We start from the raw sequence: 18,885 nt of genomic DNA on the forward strand, positions 1-18,885 counted from the left end.
ACGATCGTGGCAACCAGGGCTTTGACTGATCGTTGCCATGCGAAGCTGTTCTCTTCGGCGAGACACACTCTCCTGTTCGTGCTTTTGTTCCCATTGGTTTGTCGTTGCTCTCAAAACCCGAGTTCACACTTGAGGACACACTACCATAAATAAAAAAACTGACAAACTTTGATCAGTCTCAAATCATGTGTGACAACGAATGGAAAGATGGGTTTGACATGTCTGGCATGAGCTCTGTTCTCAAGAGCTCTGTCCTTAAAGACTCTGATACTGATTCTCGAAACCAAAGTCACGCCCAGATCAACGAGGATGCCTCTGCCCGTGCTCGGGATCATGGTTACGGCGCTCGCGTAGAGTACAACTACTCTCAGAATGAGAACCATCGCAAAGTTGCTAAATATAAGCGCTGCGACTGGGTAGCAACTGGTGATCTCGGCATCTTCGCCCCACGTCACCCAGAGCTGGAGAAGGAATTGTTTCCCGACGAGCGCACCTATGGGAAAGGCCAGAATATCGATATCCTCGAAAACGTGAAGATTGATATTATCGGCGAGAATCCGGTTAAGCCAATCGAGACCGTACGTTGAGCTCAGTCACTCGTCTCTCATCATAGCACTAACCTCGTCAAGTTCGAAGAGATGGGGCTGCATCCGGTCATGATGGAGACGCTCCGCCTCATGCACTACATCGAGCCTACTGCAATTCAGAAGCATGTCATCCCAGCTGTCCTACAGCTCCGTGATCTTGTCGTCTCTGCTCAGACTGGCTCCGGAAAGACAGTTGCTTACCTTTGTCCTATCTTTTCTCACTTGATGGGTAGAGCCCACAGCATCTGCGCGCCGAAGTGGAACCCGTCTCAGTACGATCCCCGAGTTGACATCTTTCGCGCTGAACCTTTGGTACTCATCATCCTGCCAACACGCGAGTTGGCTTGGCAAGTCTTCGATGAATGTCGTTGTTTGTGTTATCGTGCCGGACTTCGACCTTGCATTGTATATGGCGGCGCTCCAATGGTTGAGCAGCGCGAGGAGCTCCTCAAAGGATGCGACATCCTAGTCTCCACTCCTGGTCGTCTGAGGGACTTTTTGAAGGACCCTCGCGTTCTTTCTCTGCACCGTGTTCGGTAAGTCGCTCACAGAGTTGCATGAGTTGCTACTAATATCATCTTGACTAGATTTACTGTCATTGACGAAGCAGACGAGCTGATGCATGAGGATTGGGCTGATGATCTTGAGACCGTTCTTAGTGGTGCGAACTTGAACGAAGACTCTGATCATATCTTCATGATGTTCTCGGCCACCTTCCCCTCAAAATATCGTGGAATCGCCAAGAAATTCATGGCATCAGATTACCTTCGTATCAAGGCTGGTCGCTGCGGATCAGCTCATGCCAACATAACTCAAAAAGTGATTTGGGTTGATAATGACCGCAAGACTGAGGCGGTATCGGATGCTCTATTTGCGCACCCTCCTGGTCGTACGATCATCTTCGTGAATTCTAAGTCGGTCGCAGACAAGCTCGATGACTTTCTGTTCAATCTGCACTTGCCATGTGCTGCTCTGCACTCAGATCGGACTCAAAATGAACGTGAAGATGCGATATCTGGCTTCCGTAGTGGCGCAACTCCAATTCTGATTACTACGGGTGTGGCTGCCCGCGGTATCGACGTTGCAAACGTCTTGCATGTCATCAATTATGACCTCCCGTCAACTTCCCACGGAGGTATTGACGAGTATGTTCATCGTATAGGCCGCACTGGCCGCCTTGGGCATCTGGGTCTCGCCACTTCGTTCTATAACGAGCGCAACGACGACCTCGCTCCTGACTTAGTCAAGATTTTAATGGAGACGAATCAAGAGATTCCAGACTTCCTCGAGGATTTCAAACCTACGGATGGCAGCGTGATTTTCGACGAGGGAGACTCTGATGTCGAGGATGCCCAAGTTCACGTTGGCGACGCTAAGGAAGACGGTTATACCTGGGACACCGCTACCAGAAACGACAAAGGCCTCGAAAATTCTGGTGAATTTAAGTTCGATGAGCCTGGTGAGACAGGGGGTAAAATTCCCCCAAGCGTATGGTAAATGGCAAACTGTGCGCTAAATTTGGTCAATTGGAACAGAACACATTGACCAGACCAGCTGCTATGGTGTTCAGTGCGATAGAAGCGTTTTCCCTATTTCGCATAGACGAGGTTTAACGGCAGAGAACATGAACGGGTCCTAGGTCAAGACGCGGTGGTGCATTGGTCTAAGAGACCCAGAATGGTGCGTTGCCACTGTGCGGATAGAAATCAGAGGAGAGACATGATGTTGAAATAGTGGTCAAGTGGCTGGGTCTTAAGCCGCTTGCGACTCAGCATCAAAAATTTAGATAATACAAACGGGGCAATTTTAGTAGAATAACTCTTGAGAACATGCCGTTGTTTGCATGTCTGCTGAGATGCCGAACGAGGCAAGCAGCGGTCCCATAATCTGAGCCAAGTCAACTACTATCCGCGTTCCTACTGCCCGCCCTGCAATTGTATGCGACTCATCTATCAATTCAAGTTGGCAGATTCGAATCCCTTGAGATTTGGGAAGACATAGACTAGTATAAGAGTTTTGAAAGACATTTTACTTCCAAGCATATTTAACTTGTGTGTTTCGCGCACGAGCTCCACAGACCTGGGGGCTGGTTGTGCGGCAGCAGAGAGAATTTTAACCAGCCAATTCAGAACATTTCCTGCTTATGTTTCTTGACACAGGATAGACTCAGCGCGATGTGTTTGACAAGTTGTGATATCACAATGACTGAAGAATAGCGTCTGGAGCAAGCTGGGCTACGACGATTGGATGGCTGGACTTGCAAAATCTTTCACGACAGATCGTGAGCTGATGCCCCGTGCGCGATGAGGCTCTGAACTAGTTCTAGTCAGCAGGATACTTCGGCCAGCAACAGTACTTCACTTCTTCTACCACTTCGGAATGCTTCATCATCCTCATCATCATCTTCTTCTCCTACTGCTACCACTATTGCTGATGAGCCTACGGAGGTAAGGGATTGGAGAAGGCAATGACGAGGAGGCGGATTGCTCGCAAGACTCGCGGGAAGGGGAAGTGGAACCGAAGCAGTGTGGCACACAAGGACCTGCGACACTTGGGGTTGAAAACAAGCAATGCACGGCGAGGACGCAAAGTAGCCCAGGTCCATGCACGAATTCTGCACACTTGCAATTGGCTGCAGAGGACAAGAGCGTTGATGAGAGGTGTTGGGGACGAATCAGAAGTGGTGTTGAAGATGGCGGGTCACCCCGCCACCTGACCACGGTGTTCAGCCTCACCTGTCCAGCGCCGTCGTTATGTTCAAAAAGGCCACAACGTCGAAAACACTAATCCTCTCGAGCTCCTTCCCTGTCGTTACTGTACTGTCCTGGGATTTATGCTCGTCTTGTTTATTTTGCGTTTGTCGCACGAGAGATGAGCCTGACTTCCGAGACTTCAAGAATCGAGCTGCGAGATTCCTCAGGTAGGTGAACGCGCCCACACAACCCGTGCGCTGAATAATCAGCCTCGTCGCACGCGTCGCCCGCCCGACCAGGGCGTTCCCAGGAAATTTCCTGACGATAAAGAAGAGCAATGTAATCTAACGCTGGCGCAGAATACAAACCGCGACTCCTGCATTCGCACTCCAGACAATCTATCGCTGCGTCCGAAGATTACTACTCAGTGCACTCCGCATCAGAGCGTGGCGACGAGACGCAACTGCTGCCGCCCTCGTCAGCGGATCGTCGGCGCTTCAGCACACCACCTTCACGGCGCAGCACCCCCGATGATGAATCGGTTCAACCTAGCGGGAACCCTGGCTCGAGCACGCGACGTTCTATAGGCTTGGACGACTTGCGACACACGAGACGCAAGGCCGTGGGCTCTGGAGGACCCAAAGAACTTGTGCCTGGCGGAGAGCCCAAGTCGCTGGTGGGCGAAAAGAGCTTGCAACAAAACGACAGGCGGGAGAAGATGGATCTTATAAACCGAACGTACACACCGGGCCAAGATGACAGCCAATTCATTCGCTTTGCCATCGACCAGCTGACGCGTGACGAGGAAGTCCGCGGCTCGAGGACGTATCCTGTGCGTGAAGACGAGCAGCATTCTAGCTCGACTTCAGCGGAAGATTTGGAGCACGCAATGCACCCGTATCAGGACTATCCCGCTATCGTGCCTGCTGTCGTGGCTGCCGCAGCATCTGGGCACGACGAGACAAGAGGGAGAGTTCCTACGCCGATGGGTATCCGCCTTGTGTCTACCGAAGAAGAGAGGGAGCTGAGAGTGCCTCCACCGCCCCAACGGATCGAAGACGACATCGTTGCTATACCGCAAACACCGGAGCCTATTCGGCGGGAAAGAGCGCTCCTAGCGGAGCAGAAAGAGATGCAAGCAGGTCCTGCACCGCAGCATCCTCTGACTGGTGCGCCGTCTGCTTCATCGAGTTCGCTCCATGGCGTCTCGGAAAGCGATGTCTTCGTCGCGTACAATCCTCTTAGGCCCACGACGCAACAGCCCAGGCTTAACTTCGTACCTGGAATCTTGCGGCCACTCTGGCTGGGCATGTTTATTCTCGTCTGCTTACTCATGCTCACTGGTCTGCTGTTCTGCGCCGTGTGGTGCCTCACACATGACGGATTGTGGGATTATCGGTTCTTTGGTGACGGCAGATACTTCGTTTTCGAGTATCTGCCCACTCTTTTCGGCATGATCATACTGGTATGGCTTCTCCAAGTGGAGATCGCGCTTATCCGTATCGCACCCTTCATGGCCATGACCTTGACGTCGACAAAGGCACGTTCAGAAGCTCAGTTCCTGTCGCTCTACCCGACGCAATTCCTACTCCCGAAGATCGAATACTTCCGTTCCGGCCAACCTATACTGGGGACGTGTTTTATAATATTCTGGCTCTTTCTCTTCACCATACCCTTACTCGGCTCATCGTTCAACGTGCGCTTCTTTGGGCCCAGAAGCGACGGCGTCTGGCGCTGGGTCGCTGTTCAGGGCGTTATTTGGACCGTCATTGTGCTATACATTCTTCTCATTGTTGCATTATTAGTTCTCCTCATCCATCTACGACGATCTGAGACCGGGCTGAAATGGGACCCAAGGTCACTCGCTGACCTTATCGCCTTGCTCGAACGCGCAAACTTCGTGAATGAGTACACAGGAACGGAAATTTACACTCATCTAAATGACTTCAGGCAGAGATTGTGGAACTGCACCCCGCGTTTGGGTTACTGGCACACGTCACACAGACCAACAGACATTTTCTATGGGTTGGGCGAGGAAGGCGGCCTAACGAGACGCTACTCGATCGAATCCGGACGCATACGTGAGAAGGGCCATAAGTACCACCCATCCATCGACTCCCATGAGGATGCCGAAGCAGGCGATCATTCCCGGGTACAGCTTAATTATCGTCACGGCGTCGTGCGACGACGCTTCATCCCTTGGTTCTTGTCTTCCACTGCAGTCCTTGCCTGGATTCTGATCGCCTTTGTGCTACTCATCGCCTTCTACGTCGTTGCTTTTGTCAATAATGCAACGACGGGACATGGCTTCATCCCGCAGATCCGCGCGGACACAAATTCAGCTGGCTTCTCGCCTGCTAACTTCCTGTACTCCTTCGTACCTTGTCTCATCGGCTTTTTGCTCTACCTCCTGTGGCTCCCTCTTGACTACGCGCTCCGCCGTTTGGAACCGTACCGGCATATGACGAGTGTAAGCGGAGCACTTGCGGAGCACACACTTCTCCTCGACTACCCTTTCCGCCTCCCCATCTCCACGACTTTGACGGCCGCTTCAAATGGGCACTGGAAAATCGCTTTCGTCTCATCAATGTCTCTTGTCAACACTGCGATCCCTGTTCTCAGCGGCGGCATCTTCTGGGCGCAGTGGTATACAGGCGACACCGAAGTGCGTATTTCCGCACAGGCGTCTGGCATGTACGCCCTATGTGTATTTCTCGCTCTGTACGCAGTAGGGTTAGTTCTTCTTGCGCCGGGACGTACGTTCATCCGCATGCCCCACGAGAGCAAGTGCCTAGCCGAGGTCGTGAGCTGGCTCTACCAGTCACCCATCCTCCTCGATCGTGCTTTCACACGATGTCAATCGAAGGTCGAGCTCCAGACCCGGTTGCTTGGCGAGCGCCCCGCGCTGCCTGCTCCCGGTCTATGGGCCAGTGTCACAAACCTGATGCACTCGATGAGTCGCGACACGCTCCGACGAGGCGGAGATGCAGCTCTTGAAAGGCCGGAGAATCGGAAGGCAAAGGCTGTGCTTGGTGCAGATCGCGCCCCGCCCTTGCCGCCAGCAGACACGACGTTTACGGGTCCAAGTCCCGGTGAGAAGAGGACGAGCGCGTACTCCTCTGCCGAAAGAGCATTGTACGCCTTTGGCGTCTATACCGGACGAGATGGCCGGGATCACCTGGGCATTGACAAGGTCGGAAGGGGCATGGTGCTCTTTGACGACTGATTGACGCGCTTGGAATCCTTTTGATGCTTTCTACGACGCGCTATGGAGTTTATGGAATCCCAATATCATGGTCGAGATGACGCTCCTCGACCACCGAATGAAAGAGACGAAAGATCAACGCAAGCACACGCACGCATGTTTTATGGCTTAATCACGGGTTACGGGTAATGGTGTTCGCATGAAGAGGTGCAAGGGCCTTTCGCGGCGCGTTTGTGGTTTTTTATGAAAAAATTGATGCATTTTCGAACAGGACATTGGGTATTTTTAGTACTAACTATCAAAGCGAGCACACATGTATCGATGGAAGAACTGATATGAGAATTGACGCGAAAGATACCCTCGGGATCAGAATCAAGAAATCTGATGCCGATGCGAATGCGATACAACTGTACATATAACCGATAGATTGCGGCCCGACGAGAAGGCTCGCGCTTCGTTCATCGACAAACCATGTCTGATTTTTATTGCTCACTGCATACGGAGCATTCGAAAAGTTTTGTACAGATATATCATTGAGAACCATTAATTTCATTGTTGAGAATCGCACTTCGCCTCCTGGCACGAATTCACGATTCCGACTTGTTCTTCTATCGTGGGGTCTTCATCGCTCGCCTGAGTCGGTGTTTGCGACTGATCGTGTTCCTGCGGAAGTGCGTAGAGGACCTTCTCTGAACCGTCGAGTCGTATCCTTGTCGGGTAGTTGGCCCACGAGTTGAGGGCCCAATCGATGATCGTCGTGCACGCAAAAACCACGGAAAAGAAGATGCAGAGCACAGACAGGGGTTTGAGGTCGACATAGATTATCTCGCTGGTTCGGGCGGTATACATTCGCCCTTCGCAAACAACGTTGAAGCCTTCGTACTTTACGTGCCGCTCGTACGGTCGACCGGAATGTCGGGTGCCGACGTTCTCGCCGGTGTTCCGAGTCTGTGCATCGCCGCCATAGTTTCGTAGCTTGGACCATGACCATGATGAGGGTCTGCAAGACGGGCTGGAAGCGGTCACTCTCGCTGCGGGTAGTGATAACACGTGCGAGGGCCTTTTCTCGTCAGCGTAGCGGTCGTGGTCAGGCTGAAGAGCCAGATTCATGGTGTCCGTATCGTCAATCCAGGTTTTCGGCATTTGTGCCATGCTCCTGAGAGCAGCGCGATTGGTCTGGAGCCGCGCCGCCTCGCGCTGACATTCTGTGAAGGCAGAGGCGTTGACGATTCCCTCGACGCTGGTGGGTTGGCAAGAACACTGTTCCTGAACGTAGAACGGGATCGACGTCGCAGACGTGACAATGAGCATGAGCCCAGCAAAAAGAGGAGTAACACGGGGCATGGTTCCGTCTAGTGTAGTGCTGACGAACGTGTTCTACGGATTGGAGGTGGAGCGAAATATATCAGGCGTCGTTGGGAAAGAGTACAAAAAAGAGGAGATGACGCGGCGAGGTAGACGTGGACGACGCCATTTTGTAATTGCATTCCAACCTTTGACCTTGCTTTTGAAGCCACCGATCCAAGGAGCACTGTTTGCATTTCTGAAGAAGCTTATGTCGAAGAAGTGTTTAGGTGCCGGGGCTGTGATCCGCGCACCCGTTTTGAAACACGCAACTGATACACTGGTCAACCAGCGCCAAGATCAATGGGCGCAGTGCAGTCCTGGGCACCACACAGGAAACAGGAGCTCTTTTGGCGCCCATGCTGTTGTGAGTCTCGCTACGCAAAGGAAGCAGAAGCATCTTGGCGCCTTTGATAACGCGCAGATCAGATACCCACGTGATTTAGGCGGGAGGGACAGAGACGTATCTTTGCAGAGCCCCTTCCCGGATATCCCGAGTCGAGCGCGCGTTTGGCCGTCCTCAGATTCAACGAAAAGGGGGGTTTGGCGTGTGGAAATGGCCACACAGAGAAATGGCCACCTGCCCGGAGGCGACAACAAGAGAGATGGGCGGACTACATCGCCGAGCACAGAGACGTGTGCGAGCAGGACAGCGGGCACCGAGCCAACACGCCATGCGCTGCGCTCGACGACCATCATGCCGTGTTCGATGCTGGTGTTCAGCGTCGCCTGCTGAGGAAGGCGCGAGGCTCAGACTTGGCCACCACCACGAAGCGGGCAGCTGCTACGCAGGCAAGAGAATTGCCGCGGGAAGGCGCAACGGAGGGAGGACGAGCGCCTCTTTGGCGTGCCGACAATCATGCGCTCGCCAACGACGTCCTCTTCGACTGCTGGCCCGCTGTCGTCTGTTCTGTCAATTGCACCGTCCCTCGTTGGCGATTCCCACATGGATCCAAGCTTGCGCACTACTGTCACGTTTCGGCCCTGATGTGTACTTCGATTACGTTGCCCCGTGAGCCTGCTGTTTCTCAAAGAGTCCGAAATAGTGGAGAGGAACGCCGAGACGTTCACTTGCGTACGTTTGAGGCCACGGCCAAGTTGATTCTATGCAAGCTAACACGTGATTACGTCGTACAGCCAACATGCCTACGAGTCCGGAGATGCTCCATGATGGCTATCCAAGCGCCCAATCCTCATTGCAAAGCCTGCTAAATGCACAGCCTCCCAAAAGCCGCACGCGCAAGAGGTCGGCATCTTGTCCTCCAAGAATTGGTGACCCATCGTTGGACGATCTCATCTACCGTATGGAGGATTTGTCCATGGAACTGCCGCATTCAGATGCCGTTGAGGAGCCATGTTCCCCCTGTGCACAAAAGCAAAGCGCTGGACATGCCGCGCGCTCGCAAGATGTGAGCGGCATCACTCCAGAAAATGCACAGACTTTGCTCGACCCAGCCGCCTGTCTCTTCGTTGCAAAGTGAGTTAGCTAATCACGACGCGAATGACGCGTCTTCTGACGCCTTTGCACCAGCCTTCCCATTCAAATCTCCGATAGGGAGATCCAATTGGCTCTTACTCAGTTCTTGACCATCGAAGGCAGACAAAACTTCGTCAAAGTCCATCGAATGCGGTCAGGTGTGCCATTCGCCCATGTTCAATATCTGGTCGGTGTTGTGAAGTAATCTTTCGCGGAAGACGTGCTGAATGATCACAGGAAGTTGCCACTGCCAAGGAAATACTCGAAACGAAGAATCATCGTCTCTTGTGGAATCGCCAGCTGCGCATTGAGCCAGCAAGTGCATCACGTAGGGGTATGTCTGCTCTCAGTAGGGCCTTTACTGATCAGCGACGAAGGATTCCTGTATGTTGGCCACAGAGACCAGAGGCTGAACGCGCCCACAGAGGGCGAGATAAGAAAGCTTTTCGCTCACTTCGACGTCGATTCTGTTCAAGAGCCAACCGAGGACGAGATATCGCGATTAGGAAAATGCGTCCTCGTTCACTTCGCCAAATGGGGGGAGTGTGGGGAAGCACTGCGTGTATGTTTAGCCTCGAGATACCATCTTATAGGATGCTTATAACTTAAAGGCCCATCGGGAGGATGGTGCGTACTGGATGAAAGGCCCCAAAAAGTCGCCGGTTGCCGATTATCATCACGCTAAATTGTACGAACGTCAGCTATCGCTTCAAGCATCGCTCTCTTCGACCATGTTACCATTTACGGCGTGGACGTCAGATTTCATGAGCAAGATGCCGACGTGCTATCCCGTCTACAAACACTTCTCACCGGCTCAGTTGGATAGACGTCCAACGAAACGGTAGGCTCTATTCTTTGGATGAGTTTAGGCTTACTAATAGCAACAGACGCAAGCACGACCATCGTACAATGGATGCTCTTCCACAACCTCGATACATTCAACGCTGTTGAAAAGATCTTGCAAAAATTCGGCATCTTCCACGGCGAGTGGACACTCCAATACTCGAAGACCGCGATTCTATTCTGGAAAGATCATTGCTCAACGACTACCACGCTCTTTCGACATCTAGCGAGCTGCGAGTTTCTTTTTTTCGGCTTGTTGCAGCATCTGATCGATTGGTTAAACACAAACAATCGAGATACTGATAGCAAACCTCGGAATATAAATAAGTATAATGTGATCACAACGCTAGCTAGCGGGCCTTTGCTTTTATCTTTCGGGATCTATGCTCCCTCCCAGATCCTCGACTTGGTTTGCGATCGAAGACACCAAGAAGGTACAGTGATCTGGCGAGAAACAGAAAAACTGTAGCACCAATGTTTCCCCAGACTGTAGCACTCCAGCTGCCAACCGCCATGGTATCACGCAATCCCATCGCGTACACGCTGAAACCAACGTGACCGATGTCGCCAAGCCACAAAGCCCATATGTATGCCTTTACTGTCTTAAGTTCCGTCGTAGTGTTGAGAATGAAGACGCCCAACAGGCCAAGTAGGAGGTAGCAATTGCCAAGTTGCCATGAGAGTAATTTTGATGTTTCATCGAAAGTACCACTGTACGGGCGGACGAGTTGGCTGGCAATGAAGTATTCTGAGGACACAAGGGGAGCTAGGAAACCTGCTACACTGAAGAGGAATGTAAGTATATAACCTTGGTATCTATGAGGGGGGACCCACAGTGAGATCGGCTCCAGAACGGTGAAGATCACCCTTGGAATGGTGGGCAGTAGCGAGGCCATAGAATTATAATGTCCCGAGATTCAAGAAATGTAATGTGACAGAAATAATCCTTGCTAGACTGCCTGACATGGGCCATGCAGGTGCAGAATGCGCCCGCTGTCATATATGAATATGTCGGCGGGAAATGTATGTTGTCGATATCGTATCCCTGTCGATGTGGCTTGGACGAACGGCTGTTTGCGCCCCGCTGACATCTTGGGGCTTGCGCGCATTTTTTTTGGAATCGGTACTCATCTTTGGAGCACGCGAACACTTAACGGTCTCAAAACTCTCAGTGTCAAGCTTTTCCCGACACCTAATTTCTTTTGCGCTTCGATTATTGTCATCAAGATGCAGAGAATGGCTGCCAACCCGGACGCGAGCGAGACGAGCCCCTCGAAGCCTCGTAGCCCCCGCCTAGCTAATATCATGACGATTCCGGAGTCGAGACAGCAGAGCTATGAGGAGCTTTACGGAGCCCCCGAGAACCTGCTTGAGATTGAAGTAAGTTGACGCCGTCCGCGGTGAAGCCTCATCTGTCTTCTGTAAGATAAAACCTTCTTACCATGGTTACGACCCACAGGTCCGCGACCCTCGAACCCACGGCACCGGCCGCCACATGTATACAGACTACGAAATCCACGTCATAACCAACATACCTGCGTTCAAGTTGAAGCAGTCTTCCGTGCGGAGACGCTACTCGGACTTTGAGCACTTCCGCGACATGCTCGAGCGCGAGAGCGCGCGCGTCACCATCCCCCCCTTGCCGGGCAAGGTGTTCACGAACCGCTTCTCGGACGACGTGATCGAGCACAGGAGAGAGGGTCTGCAGCAGTTTCTGCGCATCGTAGCCAGCCACCCGCTGTTGCAGACGGGGAGCAAGGTGATGGCCAGCTTCGTGCAGGGTACGTGGAAGCCGATGAACGATCTGCCCGTAGACTGCTCGTAGAGGAGAGAAGCTGACGCATTTTTTTTTTGTTTTGCGAACAGATCCAAATTGGGACAAGAATTCATGGTGAATGCATGGCAGCGAGCGGGGAATCGCTAACGACGGCTGGCCAATCTGAGCCGCGAGCACAAGCGGCGTCAAGCACAGGATGCGTTTGGACAAGGAACAAAAGCGGTTAGGTGTGTGTGTGTGCGTGTGTGAGAGAGAGAGAAAGAGAGCCTCTCAATTCAGAGGACGAAAATGCACAAGTGGTAAGCTACTGGAGCAGAAGTTACGCGGGGAAGGTTTCATCAATCACTCATTCTGAACGGTGCAGAGGATGATTCAGCCTTAATATGAGCAGATTGATTTGTCTGTCGTTGTCTATTTGTACACTTCGCAGCGGGCCTTTGTTTCACCCACCGCGACCAGATACATCTATGTCTACAAGTCCTATCACCAAAGCGGAGTCTTAAGTTTTGAAGCGTATGCGGTACTCCAAGGGATGGCGACTTTTCAGTTGTTTTTACATGTCATAACATACGAAAATGAATGCACGAATGCAAATCTGATGTTATGCTTCTCAAGTTTTTGAGTCCTCACCCATGTATCTTAGCACAGCTTCATAGGTGCCGAACATGATTGCGGCGTTCGGTACGACACGCATCATGTGAGGGACAAGGCCACCGTACAATGCGGCCATGCCCTCTTCTTTGAAAACAAGCCTGAAGCACTGCCACAGGCCCGTGTACTTGAGCTCACCATTCTTCATGGGAGCTTGCCGTAGTCGCGTTCGTACAACCTGATCACTGTGGTCAGCCGGCTATTTGCTTCTCGACTTCCAAGGGAGACTTACCTCATGAGGATATGTGATGATAGCAGCAAGGAACTTAGCGCCGCCAGCGGCAAACATCTCGCCTGTGCTCGATACGAAGTTGTCAAACATTGTCCTCGGCCGTCCAGACTCTACAAGCCGCTCCTCCCTCAGCCTTAACTGCCTCTTCCCTTGTTCATACATCATCCACTGGGCTGTGCTCTCGGTCACGCCGAGATAGCTTGCACTGAGACCCCTGTACAGTCCACGAATGCCCTCTTTTCGAAGAGTCTGCATAGTGCAGTCGAAAGCGTTCTTGTATTGCCTGCCTCTGCCATCCTTCGCTTGCGACTTGTCAAGTTGAAGCCTCGTCTTGACTAGCCAGATTGGGTTTGTTGCGGTGCCCGTCACGATGCCTGCGCATGCAGCTGCTGAGAGATGAACCCACGCCGCTTCTTGTCCATGATTAAAATGTTGGCTTATCAACTTCTTCCCATTTCCGTACGCGTAGAAATTTATGGCGCGTGCGGGGACGACGCCTATGAGGTTGGGACCCAATCCTTTGAACAAAGCGCGAGGTCCTTCTACTCTGGGAATGGCAATCAAGATCTGACAAGTTTCTCGAATATGCAGAAGCGAACTACGCGCGAACGACAGTTGAGAGGGATGTGGGATATTCTTTGCCGCGCGCCATGCCGCAATTTGTGCTTGGTAAAAATCTGAGGATTGTAGTCGGGTTTTCACCACGTCAAGAGGTGCAGTAAGTGTCGCTGAGATCATGCCACCCAGGCTGTAGTGCAAGTATTAGTTGAAATACACAGTAGCTCTGCGAAAAGGGAAAGAGGAAGAAGTACCCTCCAGCGAAGAAATGAGCCCATGATCTTGCGAATGGGCTTGCCTTGATTGCTAACGGCGAATTTGGATCTTTTGGTAAAGGGCTGACATCGCCACACTCTCGCGACTGTACTGCGACGGCCGCAGGAAGTCTAGTCGATGCGCCGGGTATATGACGGGAGTCAGCTGGAGAAGATGGAAAGGTCATGAACAGCCGAGTGGAAGAAACCTTCCGAAACAGTCAGGTTTCACCGGCTCACACAATCGTGTTGAAATGGAATGACGAAAGTCGATTCTGCTGGAATGCTGGCGCTAGATTGGGGATACAAAGTGTTCAAGTACAGGAGATAAACTTTTGGAAAGAGGAGTTACATGCTCGGGAGATGTCGAAAATTTTCCAATGGGGTTTAGCTTGTTCCAAAAGAGGCAAGAGCCCTCAGCGGAGAAGCGGAATCGATTATGACGCTCAAGGCGCATCTTCGCCCGAGATGCTGAAGTGCTTCACAAGTTCTAACAGCTGGTACATAATATCTCTCTGAAATGCACCTTGATTTGCGGTGTGACTTGCTATAGTATTCTTGCAATAGAATCCTCCATCACGAGAGGTGTCAACAACGGGCACAAGGGTAGCTTCAGCGACGCCGTGTTCAAAATTCGCCTCAGACATCGTTAGCCATGCAGTGCACTCGAAGGTTACTCGGGCCCCCGGGTATTTTCAAAAGGAGTTTAGAAGATGTGAAGCGGTTTGTGGGCATAGGTACGTACATATCAATCCGCCACTTTGATATTTCCTTGCTGATCACCCTCACATATAGCAACTCGATTAGAGGCAGTTACCGGACCTACTCGACCCTATGACCTAATATTTTTCAAGGATAAATCCTCAATTGAACAATGTAAAACAATGTCTGATGCAGACATGGGCGGGTTCTCCACGGTGCACCTCGATTACATTCCTGCCAAAGACTCGGAGCCAGCACATGCACGATTTCACGGCACCATTTCTACAGAACTCCCGCGCAACAAACCGCACATTGTACGATCCGGATACGCAGGCTGGGCAACCCAAGACCGCAAGCCCACCCTTTTCGGCCGCGGCTTTTGGGACTTCGATCCATACACTCATTTGTGTCTCAATGTCCTCTCTGACGGGCGCAAGTACTTCGTAAATATTCGCACAGACTCAATTGTCGCATCGGATGTCCACCAGCACCAGCTGACGGCTAAGCAACCAGGAAAGTGGGAGACCGTTGTAATCGATTTGAAGGAGTTTGTGCGGACGAATCAAGGAGAAGTCGTAGAGCCACAAAGTGAAATGTTGAGAGAAAGCGTGAAGAGCGTGGGAATTAGTTTGCTGGATCGTATACCACGGCCGTTTGAATTGAAGATCTCGAGAGTCTGGATAGCAAATTTAAATGGGGATGTCGAATTTAGGCATGATCAATTACATGGATCTGAGGATTTGGAAAATGAGAAGATTTCACCAACGACAAGGAGACGAAGGAGTAATTTACCAGATAAAATTCTAATGTGATTGTAAATTGTGCGTTGGCGGAAGCTCGAGCGTTGTGGGGAAAGATCAGTGTTGATAGCATGGAATAAGCGAAATTTCTTGTCTTAAGAGACCTGTACATAGATGGTGTAAACTATTGACTTCAACCCGATCCAAAAGCCGCTGTAGTTATCATTTTGTACGGGGACGTAAAATAGATTTGGTCCATCGACGAACTCGATTCCCTTCCCCCCGAACCTCCATGTTAAAATCCATCTCCTTGACTTTGTGATGAGTGGAATGCAAATGAATAGAAGAACAAAAACTAGGGACCAAAGCCTCACACATTTTCCCCCCTTCATGACAATCAAAAATATTTGTCTATGTCGTGGTTTATTCTTGGGAACCGCCCGACATGAACGGACCAATCAAGCGTGCTCACGCGTCTTTTCCAAAGTATTGCGTGAAAGCCGTGTTACAACTTAAAACGCAAAAGCGTAACGCCCAGAACAAATAAGCTATAACCTTGATTTTTCTTTCAGAAAGGATACCAAGAGATTTCTGGCACCGGTTCATCGAGACCAGGGGATATTTAAGAACAGATCCACTTGAACGCAACCATGAGGAGCTTGGAGTGCCAGTGTATTTGACGCTTAAGATGACTCGGTACTTGACGCCGTCAAAAATCGGCCTTGTTGTCCTCGTTACGCTCTATTGCGATTCCAACGTACCAAATGGATCTTTGATACCCGTTCTATCTTTTGTACTCTCTCACCTTACCCCTCTCTCATCAACAGGGTCAAATGATGCCGATCAGCTCAATTCAGCCAAAAGCTCCATCACGATTGAAGAATTCGAGGCCGCTACTAGAAAACACCAATCGATAAGACCTGGGAGATCCCTATTCGACCTTTTTATTAATGCGCTATGGGGTATCGATTCGCTTCACGCGTTGCATGAGTTTTTCGGAAAGCTTGAGGACTACCTAGTCCAACCACAGAAAGAAGATCGTGACGTGCCAAGTAGTAGGATCCTGCTTTCGCGCACGTCTCCACTGGGAATATTTTTCCGTCGTGCTCATTTGGAGTTTGCGCGGCTACAATTCGACGACGCTGCAAAAATTTGGACCGGGTTTCTCAAGTTCAGGGCTCCTACAGAGGCAGCTTGGAGGAGGAGAAACCACGTGTCGTCAGGCCCTTCTTTTGACTTGGCTATTGCCGAGTTCGATGTCCGTCGGCCAGATAGACTGGCGCTAGCAGTCTACGGCTCGAACGACCCTACCGAGTTGGATGATGCGGTGCTCAGCTCTGATGATATTGAGCGATTGCTTGAGTATGATCTCGACAAGCTGCAACGATTTGGTGCGCGAGTTCCAAAACCCATGCAAGAACAAATTAAGCATATCATTAAGACTACAGCAAACACACCACATGTTGCTTATTTCGTAAGCTTCTTTGACGCGTGGCGAGCAGGCGATTTCACAAGTGCATTCGAGAATTTGCATCGATATTTCGATTACACCGTCAAAAACCGAGACAAAACCTTTTACCAGTACGCGCTTCTGCACATGGCCATATTGCAAGCAGACTTTGGTTGCTTCGACGAGGCTGTTGCCGCTATGAACGAAACTATAGCTACAGCTCGTGAGAATCAAGATACTAGCTGCCTGAACTTCAGTCTGAGCTGGCTCAGTCATCTTAGCAAGACATTTCCCAATGATTTGAACAAAGCGGGTTATGCTGGCATGCTGAGTTCAGAGAAAGATCGTTTAGCTTTCCTTTCAGAGAAGGCAAAGGAGAGTAAGAGTTGGAGTTTGCTAAGCTCAACATTATTGAGTGAAGCGAAGTTGGCTTTATCACTGGGCGGCGATTCTTCCGTTGTCAGTGAGCACCTATTTCAAAGTGCACATCTAAACTTCGTTTATCACATCTTCAGCAATTGCGGTACACAACTCCTCGTTGAATCGGCAATGTATGCGCGGATGGGGCTCAACGTACTGGCTGATAACGATTGCGAGATACTTCTCGACTGTTACGCCGACTGTTCACCGGTGGAGGATGTCGTTCGCGCGTTGTGCCGTCGCGCCCAAGGTGCCACGCAATTTGGACATTATGCTCGTGCAAATGCAATCATGGAGAGCTTTGGAGAAGACATGCTGCGAACACACAAGCTCAATCAATACGTCATCACTCAATTCGGCTTAGTGAAGATGAAGCAGGCGTTGCGTAGATTCGATATTGTTGCCGCAGAGCATATTCTACGTCAACTTCAAGGAGGAGCATGGTTCGATCCCGACCTCGAATTTCAAATCTCTGTGCTTGAGATCGACCTTCTTATGCGCCGGAAATCTTTGAAAAGTGCTTTAGATAAATTAGAAGATTGCTTGGGTGAAGCAGCGAAAATTCAGGCTGATATCGTACATCAAATTACCCTGCTCCTACTTAAGGCCGAGCTCTTCTCGAGAGCTGGGAAAGCAGGCAAGGGTTTCACAATTGTGCTGCGAGCCGCAAGTATGGCCTATAAGTACAAATTAATGCCTCTACTATGGGAAGCTATGGGAGCATTGGCGAATATTTTGTCTTTCTTCGGGGAGTTTGACCATGCATCTCGAGTCATAGACGCGGTGTTGCCTCAGGTATGGCTCCAGCCTGATCTTTAAATAGGGCAGACTGACATGAATAGGCCCTTGGTGCGAACGATGCTGCAATTGCTGCTATATTATACAATCGTCAGGCGGACGCATGCATGGGACTGGCTGGGAAGAGCGAGGCAGGGACCAGACAACGAGCAAGTCTGCTATCGAAAACGGAAGGATATGTCGACAGGGCAATTGCGCTGTACGAAAAGCTACAAGATCTTCGGGGCCAGTGCGAAATGTTGGCTAAAAAGGCGACCATAGCACGAATAAGGGGCGATCTCAAGCTGGCTGAGGATTGGGCTACAAAGTACCTCACGCTGTATGAGAGGCAGTTTGGCCACAAAAGCGATAATGCATAATAGCGTGAATTTGAGGACTCAAACCAAGACTGCGCACAGTATAACCCAGCAACTCTAACCATCACATTCGATAGTTTCTAGTACTATTTACAAAGTAAATTCTCTCCATAGGCGTGGTCTGATTTTGTCCATTTGCCGATATTCCTAACGTACAGCTCCTGTTGCCATGTCCTACTCCTCAATGGGCTTCTTGTAGTTGACTTTGTCATTCCAGAACAAGGTCTTATCGCCGTCACCCCACGGGAAGGCCTTGTTCCTGATATTGAGGTACTCGTACTGTGGGCGTTCAGATGGTGGCTTGGCATGCGCTTCATGTTCCCAGTGCTCGTTCCAGAGCGTCCAGGCATTGGCACTGAAGATAATCAGGCATGGGACTGCGACGCTATCATGTTGTTAGAAAGTTATTCCTTCATTAGAGGCAGCCCTTGATGATGGTGGTGTGATGCTATTACTGAAGACGTACTAAAGGGAAAGCTTGCGCCAGAGCTCTGCGAACTGTCAGTATGAACTAATAAATAAGCCTTTGAGGCCGTATCAATCCCCACGCACCAGCAGATTCCGCGGCATGAGCCTTGACAGCCGCCCTCTCGCGGTTGAAAGCGTTGTCCTCAGCTCCAGTAAATTCCTGCGTCGATGAAGCCCAGCGCCTCTGTACGGGCCGTCGGATCTGGGCAGGGACACGGCGGGCAGTGCCAAGAATAACACGTTGCGACAGCATATTTGAACTTGGTTGTGGAGTGCAATGGGTGATTGAAGGTGTAGGAGTTTGATGGTGTGAGGTGATGTTCGAAGCTT

At 50.9% G+C, this 18,885-nt stretch overlaps 10 protein-coding genes across 10 annotated transcripts; 6 read left to right on the top strand and 4 right to left on the bottom strand.

The window, feature by feature from the left end:
* Positions 1-185: 185 nt before the first annotated feature.
* Positions 186-2,084, top strand: PV09_01789 (uncharacterized protein; the record flags this gene model as incomplete). Its single annotated transcript, XM_016354733.1, has 3 exons — positions 186-578; positions 630-1,123; positions 1,175-2,084. 3 exons carry the CDS (start codon positions 186-188, stop codon positions 2,082-2,084), a joined length of 1,797 nt encoding a protein of 598 aa, XP_016217745.1.
* A 1,308-nt stretch (positions 2,085-3,392) lies between these two features.
* PV09_01790 (uncharacterized protein) lies at positions 3,393-7,059 on the top strand. The gene is made up of 2 exons (XM_016354734.1): positions 3,393-3,507; positions 3,640-7,059. Exons 1-2 carry the CDS (start codon positions 3,459-3,461, stop codon positions 6,504-6,506), a joined length of 2,916 nt encoding a protein of 971 aa, XP_016217746.1. The 5' UTR covers positions 3,393-3,458; the 3' UTR covers positions 6,507-7,059.
* On the bottom strand, positions 7,035-7,829 carry PV09_01791 (uncharacterized protein; the record flags this gene model as incomplete). The annotated part of the gene is made up of 1 exon (XM_016354735.1): positions 7,035-7,829. The coding sequence occupies one exon, from the start codon at positions 7,827-7,829 to the stop codon at positions 7,035-7,037; it is 795 nt and encodes a 264-aa protein (XP_016217747.1).
* Positions 7,830-8,971: 1,142 nt separating this feature from the next.
* On the top strand, positions 8,972-10,257 carry PV09_01792 (uncharacterized protein; the record flags this gene model as incomplete). The annotated part of the gene is made up of 6 exons (XM_016354736.1): positions 8,972-9,306; positions 9,361-9,493; positions 9,544-9,634; positions 9,684-9,868; positions 9,918-10,147; positions 10,194-10,257. 6 exons carry the CDS (start codon positions 8,972-8,974, stop codon positions 10,255-10,257), a joined length of 1,038 nt encoding a protein of 345 aa, XP_016217748.1.
* Positions 9,905-11,156, bottom strand: PV09_01793 (uncharacterized protein). Its single transcript, XM_016354737.1, has 2 exons — positions 10,984-11,156; positions 9,905-10,932 (listed from the first exon to the last, which is right to left on the bottom strand). The coding sequence occupies exons 1-2, from the start codon at positions 11,043-11,045 to the stop codon at positions 10,500-10,502; spliced, it is 495 nt and encodes a 164-aa protein (XP_016217749.1). The 5' UTR covers positions 11,046-11,156; the 3' UTR covers positions 9,905-10,499.
* A 112-nt stretch (positions 11,157-11,268) lies between these two features.
* On the top strand, positions 11,269-12,601 carry PV09_01794 (sorting nexin-3). Its single transcript, XM_016354738.1, has 3 exons — positions 11,269-11,529; positions 11,609-11,930; positions 12,016-12,601. Exons 1-3 carry the CDS (start codon positions 11,377-11,379, stop codon positions 12,042-12,044), a joined length of 504 nt encoding a protein of 167 aa, XP_016217750.1. The 5' UTR covers positions 11,269-11,376; the 3' UTR covers positions 12,045-12,601.
* Positions 12,253-13,938, bottom strand: PV09_01795 (uncharacterized protein). The gene is made up of 3 exons (XM_016354739.1): positions 13,622-13,938; positions 12,810-13,557; positions 12,253-12,755 (listed from the first exon to the last, which is right to left on the bottom strand). Exons 1-3 carry the CDS (start codon positions 13,807-13,809, stop codon positions 12,537-12,539), a joined length of 1,155 nt encoding a protein of 384 aa, XP_016217751.1. The 5' UTR covers positions 13,810-13,938; the 3' UTR covers positions 12,253-12,536.
* Positions 13,939-14,098: 160 nt separating this feature from the next.
* PV09_01796 (uncharacterized protein) lies at positions 14,099-15,329 on the top strand. Its single transcript, XM_016354740.1, has 2 exons — positions 14,099-14,358; positions 14,417-15,329. The coding sequence occupies exons 1-2, from the start codon at positions 14,277-14,279 to the stop codon at positions 15,133-15,135; spliced, it is 801 nt and encodes a 266-aa protein (XP_016217752.1). The 5' UTR covers positions 14,099-14,276; the 3' UTR covers positions 15,136-15,329.
* Positions 15,330-15,596: 267 nt separating this feature from the next.
* PV09_01797 (uncharacterized protein) lies at positions 15,597-18,196 on the top strand. The gene is made up of 2 exons (XM_016354741.1): positions 15,597-17,728; positions 17,776-18,196. The coding sequence occupies exons 1-2, from the start codon at positions 15,752-15,754 to the stop codon at positions 18,088-18,090; spliced, it is 2,292 nt and encodes a 763-aa protein (XP_016217753.1). The 5' UTR covers positions 15,597-15,751; the 3' UTR covers positions 18,091-18,196.
* PV09_01798 (uncharacterized protein) lies at positions 18,010-18,875 on the bottom strand. Its single transcript, XM_016354742.1, has 3 exons — positions 18,640-18,875; positions 18,554-18,578; positions 18,010-18,472 (listed from the first exon to the last, which is right to left on the bottom strand). The coding sequence occupies exons 1-3, from the start codon at positions 18,806-18,808 to the stop codon at positions 18,262-18,264; spliced, it is 405 nt and encodes a 134-aa protein (XP_016217754.1). The 5' UTR covers positions 18,809-18,875; the 3' UTR covers positions 18,010-18,261.
* Positions 18,876-18,885: the final 10 nt, after the last annotated feature.

The sequence above is a fragment of the Verruconis gallopava genome (assembly GCF_000836295.1).
Source record: "Verruconis gallopava strain CBS 43764 unplaced genomic scaffold supercont1.4, whole genome shotgun sequence".
Classification (NCBI taxonomy): domain Eukaryota; kingdom Fungi; phylum Ascomycota; class Dothideomycetes; order Venturiales; family Sympoventuriaceae; genus Verruconis; species Verruconis gallopava.

Bases quoted from the DNA above. Each gene is read 5' to 3' on its own strand.
- PV09_01790 (XM_016354734.1), top strand. From the start codon at position 3,459: ATGAGCCTGACTTCCGAGACTTCAAGAATCGAGCTGCGAGATTCCTCA. The intron at 3,508-3,639 runs GTAGGTGAACGC...ACGCTGGCGCAG, and splicing joins CGAGCTGCGAGATTCCTCAG to AATACAAACCGCGACTCCTG.
- PV09_01793 (XM_016354737.1), bottom strand. From the start codon at position 11,045: ATGGCCTCGCTACTGCCCACCATTCCAAGGGTGATCTTCACCGTTCTG. The intron at 10,933-10,983 runs GTGGGTCCCCCC...ATTCCTCTTCAG, and splicing joins GTTCTGGAGCCGATCTCACT to TGTAGCAGGTTTCCTAGCTC.
- PV09_01794 (XM_016354738.1), top strand. From the start codon at position 11,377: ATGCAGAGAATGGCTGCCAACCCGGACGCGAGCGAGACGAGCCCCTCG. The intron at 11,530-11,608 runs GTAAGTTGACGC...TACGACCCACAG, and splicing joins AGAACCTGCTTGAGATTGAA to GTCCGCGACCCTCGAACCCA. The intron at 11,931-12,015 runs GTACGTGGAAGC...TTTTGCGAACAG, and splicing joins GATGGCCAGCTTCGTGCAGG to ATCCAAATTGGGACAAGAAT.
- PV09_01795 (XM_016354739.1), bottom strand. From the start codon at position 13,809: ATGACCTTTCCATCTTCTCCAGCTGACTCCCGTCATATACCCGGCGCA. The intron at 13,558-13,621 runs GTACTTCTTCCT...CTTGCACTACAG, and splicing joins GCTCATTTCTTCGCTGGAGG to CCTGGGTGGCATGATCTCAG. The intron at 12,756-12,809 runs GTAAGTCTCCCT...CACAGTGATCAG, and splicing joins TCATCACATATCCTCATGAG to GTTGTACGAACGCGACTACG.
- PV09_01796 (XM_016354740.1), top strand. From the start codon at position 14,277: ATGCAGTGCACTCGAAGGTTACTCGGGCCCCCGGGTATTTTCAAAAGG. The intron at 14,359-14,416 runs GTACGTACATAT...CCTCACATATAG, and splicing joins GAAGCGGTTTGTGGGCATAG to CAACTCGATTAGAGGCAGTT.
- PV09_01797 (XM_016354741.1), top strand. From the start codon at position 15,752: ATGACTCGGTACTTGACGCCGTCAAAAATCGGCCTTGTTGTCCTCGTT. The intron at 17,729-17,775 runs GTATGGCTCCAG...TGACATGAATAG, and splicing joins TAGACGCGGTGTTGCCTCAG to GCCCTTGGTGCGAACGATGC.
- PV09_01798 (XM_016354742.1), bottom strand. From the start codon at position 18,808: ATGCTGTCGCAACGTGTTATTCTTGGCACTGCCCGCCGTGTCCCTGCC. The intron at 18,579-18,639 runs GTGCGTGGGGAT...GACAGTTCGCAG, and splicing joins TCATGCCGCGGAATCTGCTG to AGCTCTGGCGCAAGCTTTCC. The intron at 18,473-18,553 runs GTACGTCTTCAG...ACAACATGATAG, and splicing joins TGGCGCAAGCTTTCCCTTTA to CGTCGCAGTCCCATGCCTGA.